At 42.7% G+C, this 10,564-nt stretch overlaps 1 protein-coding gene across 1 annotated transcript; it reads right to left on the bottom strand.

Annotated features, from left to right (window-relative positions):
* Positions 1-5,320: 5,320 nt before the first annotated feature.
* Positions 5,321-7,642, bottom strand: LOC311248322 (cullin-3-like; the record flags this gene model as incomplete). The annotated part of the gene is made up of 1 exon (XM_084339225.1): positions 5,321-7,642. The coding sequence occupies one exon, from the start codon at positions 7,640-7,642 to the stop codon at positions 5,321-5,323; it is 2,322 nt and encodes a 773-aa protein (XP_084195351.1).
* Positions 7,643-10,564: the final 2,922 nt, after the last annotated feature.

The following is a 10,564-nucleotide window of genomic DNA, read 5'->3' as shown; positions in this document are numbered from 1 at the left end:
TGAATGAAAATGTTATTACCAGATTGCAGAATGGGTACAATACAGTACGGCTCAATACACACAATTGTTAAGGGCATGCAGACCAGAGAAAGACTTTCGTCTTGTTTACATCAGGGTCCCCCATTTTCAATTCATAATGAATTGTAAGTAAGGGTGCAACTTGCACCGTGCAATCCATTCTTTGTGAATCTAGCCCACAGTATTTCTGACACTGGGAATACATTCCCTGAGATTCATAGATGTCCCTAGAATCAGATACCAAGAACATGCAAATGGACCATATTAAAAAAAAGTCTGTAAATGTGTATTCTACATTATCATGGAATGAATGCGATACAAAAAGAAAAGTATAAAAAAAAGTTTTTTTTTTTTTGTAATTAATTTTGAGTTAATTTTCATAACGCGATAATTTGCTGTGTAATTAATTAATCTAATTAACGCGATAAACTGACAGCCCTAATTATGACATCATACTGTGACATCACAAATGTTCTAGAATGTTCTATTATGACAAATAAGACGGTTCAATGACTTTATCTAAATCAAATCAATATTCCTAATGCCGTTTCAATGTGGGGCGGCGTGGCTCAGGGGTAGAGCGGGTCGTCCAATGATCGAAGGGTTGGTGGTTCGAATCCTGCTCAAGCCCATGTCCATCCCACTGCCGTTGTGTCCTTGGGCAAGACACTTAACCTACTTGCCTCGTATGAATGTGTATGCATGTGAATGAATGTTGGTGGTGGTCGGAGGGGCCGTAGGCGATGATTATTCGCCACGCTTCCGTGAGTCTGCCTCAGGGCATCTCTGGCTGCAATTGTAGCTTACCACCACCGGTATGACTGTGTATGAACGAATAATGGACTCTGTAAGCGCTCTGGGGTCTCTGGGGTGTCACGAAGAGCGCTATATAAATCCAATCCATTATTTATTATTATTATTAATGTAAGGTTATAAAAATAAACATATAAACATTCATATAATACAATAACCTAAATATACAGCTAAGCCCCATTGTATTCTTAAATGTAGACTTAGAAACAGATAGATAGATATACTTTATTAATCCCCTTGGGGAAATTCAGGGTATCTCGCAGCTCATACAGTATACAGACATTGACAGTTCTCATTCAGTTGTTTCACGTTACGTCTGCATTATGAATTAAAAATAAGCACATGATAAAATTCAAAACAGGTGTATGAAAAACCGTGTATAAAAACAGGTGTAAAAACAGGTGTGTGGGTCAGAGGTCAAGGTCCCCCGCACTATATTGCGCTGTTGTACAGTCTGATGGCTGTGGGGACAAAGGACCTCCTGTGCCGCTCAGTCCGTGAGTGCAGGGAGATGAGCCGTCCGCTGCGACTGCTGCTCTGCCCCACCAGGGGGCGGTGGAGAGGGTGGTTGTTATTGTCCATAATGGCCAGCAGCTTGCTCTGCGTGCGGCTCTCCACCACGGTCCCCAGTGGGTCCAGTCTCCTCCCCACCACTGAGCCAGCCTTCTGGACCAGCTTATCCAGCCGCCTGGCATCCCTGGCCGTGGTATTACGGTACCACCCCAGCAGACAGCGGCATAGAGGAGCACACTTGACACCACTGCCTGATAGAACATGTACACCATTTCCCCACGCACATTAAAAGTATTCTGAAATGTAGACTTTAACAGTGTAGGCAACTAAGCCAATAGAAATAAGCAGTGATGCCAGTAACTAGTTACTGTAATCCAGTGTTTCTCAAAGTGGGGGGCGGCATGACAGGGGGGGCATTGAGATATATATATATATATATATATATATATATATATATATATATATATATATATATATATATATAAAAAAAAAAAAAAAAACATAATTTTTTTTTGATTACAGAAAATTATCACTAAAGTGCTATCTGTTGCAGCTGCACTGTTCTCCATGAAAATACAATTTCTCAAAATCTGAAAATCATTATTTAATAAAACACAGAAAAGGATCACCAAATTACTCTGGATAAAAAAAAATTTACAGACAACATTGAGACAAAGCTTCCAGACACATCTCCATCTAAACTCTTTGAAATCTCATCTGATACCACCTGGAGAGCTAGTTTCAGAGTGTGGTGCTGAGCACCAAGTATCTCATGATGCTGCAGTTAAGGTGTTGATACCATTCAGCCCCACATATCTGTGTGAAGCTGGCTTTTCATCCATGACAGCTCTGAAAACTAAATATAGGGCCAATTTGAAAGGTCACGATATTGGTGTTATTTCAATAAATTTAAACATGGCCCATTTCATGACTATTTTGTTGGGGCGAGGGGGGGGGGCCCAAAATATTTTGGTCCGCCAAAGGGGGGCCTGACAGAAAAAGTTTGAGAAGCACTGCTGTAATCTGATAACTTTTTTCAGTAAATAGTAATCTAACTTGTTACTTTTTACAAGCCAGTAATCTGATTACAGTTACTTTTCCAAGTGGCTGTGAGTTACTATTTAGTTACTATCTCATAATGATGATGATAAGAGAGCCAGGGGTACAGTCAGCTAGACCGGAGTATGGCCTGATGGCTGATGACGTCTCATGATGACCTGTCTGAGCAGCCAATCATGATTTATGACATATGCACTTTCAATAAAGCATTATTTAAAAAAAAACTGTTGTCATTCTTGTGGCAGCAGCAGGGGGGACGACGACGACTTCGTAAGTAAGTAAAAGTAAGTAAGTAAGTAAGTAAGTAAGTAAGTAAGTAAGTAAGTAAGTAAGTAAGTAAGTAAGTAAGTAAGTATTTATAAAGCACCTTTCATACATGTCATGTACTGTAGCTCAAAGTGCTGTACACAAACATAGGCATATATAACGATAAAAGCAATAAAGTCACAGTGATCAGTTAAGATCAATGTTTAAAAAAATAATAATAACGTAAAAATGAAAACAGTCATTTGCTGACCAGTTTTGGAGAACAGGTCCGCACAAACATGTCCGTTCAGTAGCAACCAGAAGTAGGAAATGCACTAAACCAATGCACTTGTACAGTAACCTAGTTACTTTCAAAGTAAATAAGTTACTTTGATAATCAAGTAATCAGTAAAGTAACTAGATTACTTTTTAAAGGGGCTATGCGTTATAAATGTCATTTTTCAGTCTCTAGCATTGTATTATAGTAATAGGAGTTCGTATCAATGTGTTTTTGGGCCTAAATACTATATTGACGAATTCCTCAGCTACAGCCCATCCCCTGTTTGCCTCTAGTAAATCAGGTCATGTTGATTTGACGAGCTGGGCAACGTCACAGGGCGCTGTTTATAGCGCACGGTGATGTGATTGGCTCTGTGGTTTTAGTAATGCCCGCCTCCATTCTTCGACAGACAGACCGGCGTTAGCTCTCGGGACTCGGGAGCGATCGCTAGCTAGTTAGCACCAGCCGGGGCCGGCGTTAGCAACCGGGGGCGTCGCGGAGCATTCAGCCTGCTGGCTACCTAGATCCACTTCAACCAGCGTCGCGGAGCATTCAGCCTGCTGGCTACACAGCTTGTCGGTGTGCTAATAGCCTCTGCAAGCTAACGGTAGCTGGCTCCAGGCTATTAGCACATCGACAAGCTGCTGGAGCTCCCGACGCTCGGCTGGTTGAAGTGGATCTAGGAATGCTCCGCGACGCTCCCGGTTGCTATCATGTGCAGGTCCTCTTCTCAGACCTGTGTACTGCACACGCATCATGCAAGCTACACATCGCTGCATGTTGATCAATGGTGGCCCACTCGGTGCATCACAGTGGGCTACTATTGTGCTAACAACAACCGCGGTGTCCGGCTTGTCGGCCGGCATGAGTGCTCGATTTAAAATGGTTCTCTCCTCTTTGTATACCTTTGTCCTCACAAGTATTCTGCCAGGGAACTTATGGATACGACAATAGTAGTAGTTATAAGGTGTTTGATCATTGTGTCGTTGTACATATTGTGTATACACCGTTAGAAGCTAACGTAGCTTAGCTTGGTAGCTATTGTGCTAACAACATACCCCGACGTCTAGCTTGTTAGCCGGCATGAATGCCCGATTTAAAATGGTTCTCTCCTCTTCGTATACCTTTTTCCTCACAATTATTCTGCCAGGGAACTTATGGACACGACAATAGTAGTAGTTATAAGGTGTTTGAGCTTGTAACGTTAGTTAGCTCATAGCTATCGTTTGAGCTTGTAACGTTAGTTAGCTCATAGCTCTCGTGTATCACGATAGCTATGAGCTAACTAACGTTACAAGCTCAAACACCTTATAACTACTACTATTGTCGTGTCCATAAGTTCCCTGGCAGAATACTTGTGAGGACAAAGGTATAAAAAGAGGAGAGAACCATTTTAAATCGGGTATTCATGCCGGCTAACAAGCTAGACGTCGCAGCATGTTGTTAGCACAATAGTAGCCCACTGTGATGCACCGAGTGGGCTACTATTGATCAACATGCAGCGACATGTAGCTTGCATGGTGCAGTGCTTTGCCCCACAGGTCTGAGAAGAGGACCTGTGGTACCCTTGACTGAGATTTCATAATCAAAACTGTTAGATCAACCCTGAAAACTGAAAATATCTGTGGTAATAGTTCATAACATGGACTCTCAGAGTGATGGAACCTATGTTAGCTTCTAACGGTGTATACACAATATGTACAACGACACAATGATTTACATTATTACAAATATGGTAACGTGGTTGTGGCTTTTACAAATAGTGGTAACATATATATATATAGATAGACAGTACTGCTACATCTCTATATTTATGACATACCATATTTGTATGTAACCTGAAACCTAAGGGGGGACCCTGATGTAAACAAGACGAAAGTCTTTCTCTGGTCTGCATCCCCTTAACAATTGTGTGTATTGAGCTGTACTGTATTGTACCCATTCTACAATCTGTTAATAAAGTTTTCAATCAATCAATCAATCAATCAATAAGACCTCCACCTGGATGGAATGACGGGGAGATGGGCGGAGCTATTTGGCTGTCACTCAAAGTGTGGGTGGAGCCAAGCCAATAATAGCCTGCTTTCATTAGGCTGAAAAATGCTGGTTTTGAGTACAAGATTAGAAATATAAAACAATGATTATTTTTGGAATAAAAATTACACATGTGTTACATAGACTCACAGGAAGTGTGTAAAGTTGCCCAAATAGTGCTAGGAATAGCACTGCATGACACCTTTAAAGGAGTAATCAGTAATCAGATTATTTTTAAAAGTAATCTGTGGCATCACTGGAAATAAGGTATAACTCATGAGTGCTTTGGCTGCTATACACTTGTGTTCGCTCTCTCTCACAAACACACACACACAAACACACACAGGCCGTCTTGCTCTATGCCACGTAGGTGTAGACGTTATTGACCTCGGGCGTCCGCGCCAAGTATTCTCTGTCTATTAGGGCCTCTATACGCTTCTTGATGGCCACGGGGCTGGGAAGGAAGTGCGCCCTGAGCTGCTCGGTCACCTCTACCACCAGGACATTGTGCTGCATCCTCTTCCTGGACTTCATGGTCCGGACGATGGCCGCCTCGATCTCGTGTTTCCTGTCGTCGTCCACCTTCCGCTGCGTCTCCTCCCTCTCGGGGTCTGACTCGCCCTTCTTGGCGGCGACCATCTGTATTTTGACTCTGTGCAGTTTGGACGTAAACTGATCGTTGACCGTAAACACGTGGCCATTTTCGATCTCCTTGGACTTGGGCTCCTTGGTCAGGACCCTCTGCGTGGTCTTCCCACCGGCCAGCGACTGCAGTGCCCGAACCAGCTCACTCTCGGGGATGTCAGTGCCCTGCTGGATCTCCTCGAAGGTGAACTTCTCTCTGTCGTTGAAGAGCATGAGAATAGTCATCTGGAAGGTGGAGACCTGCAGTATGTGCTTCCGGGTGTTGGAGCCCGTCATTTGGGCCCCTCCCACCCCCACCTCCGTGCCGCCCTGCTTCTCAATGGCCCCGTAGAAGGTTGCGTTGAGGTCCACAGAGCCCATATGGTGGTGCAGGAGTGTGAGCTGTCGGCCGCTGTGTTTCTTCAGGTAGAAGTTTTTGAAGACCTCAAAGGCGCGTCTGGGAGAGGGAGGGATGGTGCATTTGGGCGTGGCCGACTGTATGGGCCAGTAGCCGGTGGTGAGCACTCTTACTGTGAGGTCAACGCCGCATAGAGACACCCCTGTGGACTGTAGGTGTTGCCTGAACTCATCCATGGTGGTGTTGGAGATATTCATGTCTCTAAACATCTGCTCCAGTTTCGAAGTGAACTGAAAGCCACACTCGGCCTTGAGCTTGGAGATCATGTTCTTCTCGGATTCGTCGGAGACTCTCTGGTTGGTGAGCAGCCGGCGGGCCAGGTGCTGCTTGTAGTACCGCTCGAACACATCCTTCTCCTGCATGAAGCGGAACAGCGTCATGGTCTTGTCCAGGATCGACTCCACCTCCTGCTCCGTCAGCCCTTTCACCCCCTTCTTCAGCTTGTCGTCGATGAAGAGAGAGAGGTACTCTGGCGAGTGGGAGTTGAGGTTCAGGAAGTACTCAAAGTCTGTGTCGATGGTCTGCTTGAAGAGTTTGTCGTTGTTGAAGGACTCCAGGAGGAAACGGTCGAAGCGCGTCTTCAGGTCCAGCAGGCCCTGGATGTAGTCGACAGGGTTCCTGCCCTCCGACACCAGGGCCTTGCCCTGCTCCCTCAGGTACGAGCTCAAGCACTCACATATGGTCTTCAGGCCGTTCGGCACGCGGCTGAACAGCTTGTACATGCAGCCCAGGTCTTCAGTCTTTCCGTTCTTGTGCATGTGGACCAGACCGGAGTTCTCCATCTCCACGACGGTCTTCATGTGTTCGGAGATGAGCTCCCTCTCCGCCACCCTCGTGATGGGCTCCTCCGTGGACTTGTCCAGGCAGTGCAGCACCCGCTCGACCTCGACGTCGATCCGGGCCTCCACCTTCTTGACGTAGACGCTGGCGCTGTCCTCCGCCAGGAACTTTTGGCTCTCCAGCTGGAAGAACTTGGCCGACATCTCGAGGAAGGGGCCCTCGAAGTCCTCCTCGTAGACCGACCTGCCCTCCAGGCCCAGGACCATGAGCATCTGGCAGGCGTTCCGAATCACCCCCCTGTCCACCGCCTCTCCCTTCCTCTCGCGGGCGATCATGTCCAGCAGGTGGTCCCGGACGCAGCCGTGTCGCACCACCTGGTCCCGGAAGATGACGAGGCCCAGGTTGTAGACATTCTCCACGTTGTTCTGCTGCACATACGCTTGGTCCAGGTACATGAAGAGATCTCTGATCAGCACCATGGCAGTCTGATGGTCGTCCCAGGCTCGATTCAGTGTTTGGAGAAAGTTATTGTTCAGAGAGCCGAGGACATCTTCTCGTACGTTGTCGACGAGGTGTTCGGTGACCACCTCCCGCAGGCCCGTGTAGAGCCTCTCGCCGTGCTTGTGGAGCACCATGTTGTAGGCGTTCTTGTACAGCTCCTCGGAGCTCAGCCCGCTGTTACTCTTCCTCTGCAGCTCCCGGATGCCATTCTTGAGAAGGTCCCAGATGTCGTCGATGTCCTTCTCATCCATTGTCACCTTTCGACATTTAATTCTGTAAGGCATTTCGTCTGATGTCACTTCAACCTCCCTAGGCACCTCGTCCGATGTCATTTCAACCTTCCCGGGCTCCGACATTTTGTTGTTATCCTTCTTTCAGTGCTCCAGTAGTTCGTGTCGATTCCTTTTTCCTCTTGGAACAGAGTTTTCTTACTAATACGAGGGCCGACGGTCCACTCTACTGGTTAAAGTTGCTTACTCGTGAGTACGTTCATCAGTACGTTCGTTGATAAAGAAAAAATAAGGTCCACAGCCGCTCCGGTGTAAAACAAAGATATCCAAATGGTTTATTTCTCTTCCACGGCGAAGTCTTTCTTTACAGAAGTGATCCTAAAGCTATTTTCCTAAACTACAAAATATTCACGTCACTACTACAAGATAAGAAAACTGTATTTTCCCAGTCTCCAAAAATCACCCCCCGACTCGACACGTGACAAAATTCCTCCACACCTGAAAGCCGTAAAACTCAACTCGCCGGCTCTTTCTACTGCAAAACGGTCGGCAAGGCACCCTGGTCTAGAAATACAGGCTTCAATCTGTGTTGTTTAGTCTATCTGTTCAGTACTGCTCAGCACCGTTTCAAGATGCAGAATGACATCTTCTGAGACAATTGTGGATATATAGATACACAAATGTTCTAGAATGTTCTATTATGACATCATGCTGTGACATCACGAATGTTCTAGAATGTTCTATTATGACATCACAAATGTTCTAGAATGTTCTATATGACATCATACTGTGACATCACAAATGGTCTAGAATGTTCTATTATGACAAATAAGACGGTTCAATGACTTTATCTAAATCCAATCAATATTCCTAATGCCGTTTCTATGTAAGGTTATAAAAATAAACATATAAACATTCATATAATACAATAACCTAAATATACAGCTAAGCCCCATTGTATTCTGAAATGTAGACTTTAACAGTGTAGGCAACTAAGCCAATAGAAATAAGGTATAACTCATGAGTGCTTTGGCTCCTATAATAGTGCTAATCAAATGTATGTACAGAGTTGTAGTATTAATATGTACAGTGATACAGCTATAAAGACACTCAGTCATACTGGCCAGCAGCGTAACTAATAAGAGTAGGTACGGGATATGTACAGATATGGTATCTACAGATACAGATATAGTATCTACAGATATGTACAGATATAGATATATAGATATAGTATCTACTGTACGACTCTCAACCACTAAGTGTGTCTGACTCTTAACCACTAAGTGTGTCTGACTCTTAACCACTAAGTGTGTCTGACTCTTAACCACTAAGTGTGTCTGACTCTTAACCACTAAGTGTGTCTGACTCTTAACCACCAAAACATGCACAGACTACAACGTATGACGTATATCATGCCAGTTAGGGTACCTTGTGTATACTGTACATTGTGTATACTGCACCATGTGTATACTGCACCTTGTTTTTACTGCACCTTGTGTATACTGCACCTTGTGTATACTGCACCTTGTGTATACTGCACCTTGTGTTTACTGCACCTTGTGTATACTGCACCTAGTGTATACTGCAACTTGTGTATACTGCACCTTGTGTATACTGTACCTTGTGTATACTGCACCTTGTGTATACTGTACCTTGTATATACTGCAACTTGTGTATACTGCACCTTGTGTATACTGTACCTTGTGTATAATGCACCTTGTGTCTACTGCACCTTGTGTATACTGTACCTTGTGTATACTGCACCTTGTGTATACTGCACCATGTGTATACTGCACCTAGTGTATACTGCACCTTGTGTACACTGCACCTTGTGTATACTGCACCATGTGTATACTGTACCTTGTGTATACTGCACCTTGTGTATACTGCACCTTGTGTATACTGTACCTTGTGTATACTGTACCTTGTGTATACTACACCTTGTGTATACTGCACCTAGTGTGTATACTGCACCTTGTGTATACTACACCTTGTGTATACTGTACCTTGTATATACTGCACCTTGTGTATACTGCACCTAGTGTATACTGTTTACTTTTACTCTCACTCATAGTATATATTCAGCAATTATTTTTTTATTGCCTATATGTATTGTAATGTATAATATAACCGATAGGGCACACAGACCCTTATCTGCACCTTTGTTTACATTGTTTATTTTTCTGAGTTAATTATATTGTTTACACAGTTTATTTGTTCTCAAATATTTATATTCAGATCAAATTGTATCGCCTATATTTATGTCTTTCTACTATTACCCTGCCCATACCTGTACCCCCCCTCCCCCGTCCCCCATGCTGCTATGATGGCCCGATTTCCCCAAGTATCCAATATTTTATTTATTTAAATTTGTTTGTTATTCTCTTTTTCTTTTCTATTGTTTGATTCTTGGAATTATTATTATTATTATTTATTTGTATTATTATTAGTATTATTATTATTATTATTATTATTATTATTATTATTATTATTATTATTATTATTATTATTATTATTATTATTATTATTATTATTATTATTATTATTATTATTATTATTATTATTATTATTATTATTATTATTATTATTATTATTATTATTATTATTATTATTATTATTATTATTATTATTATTATTATTATTATTATTATTATTATTATTATTATTATTATTTCAATGTGTCAACTATTTGTTTGTGTGTGTGTGTATTTCTTAACGCCACTATTTATTGTAAAGTGTCCATTATTGTCTTTCTTTGTGTTCCCTCTTTTCTTCTCTTCTTTTGTTAAATCTTTGTAAATTGTATTTACAGTGTGTATGTTGATGTTTTGTTCTAGGTTGGACCCCAGGAAGAATAGCTGTTGCCTAGGTAATGGGGATCCCAATAAACAACGAACAATAAACTATGGCGTTATATAGAAGAAACCTATTGTGTTAACAGCTCTACATCACTTTCTTTCTTTCTTTCTTTCTTTCTTTCTTTCTTTCTTTCTTTCTTTCTTTCTTTCTTTCTTTCTTTCTTTCTTTCTTTCTTTCTTTCTTTCTTTC

This window comes from Notolepis coatsorum, assembly GCF_963971535.1.
Source record: "Notolepis coatsorum genome assembly, contig: SCAFFOLD_487, whole genome shotgun sequence".
In the NCBI taxonomy this organism is placed as follows: Eukaryota; Metazoa; Chordata; class Actinopteri; order Aulopiformes; family Paralepididae; genus Notolepis; species Notolepis coatsorum.
This window is presented reverse-complemented; position numbering and strand designations above follow the sequence as displayed.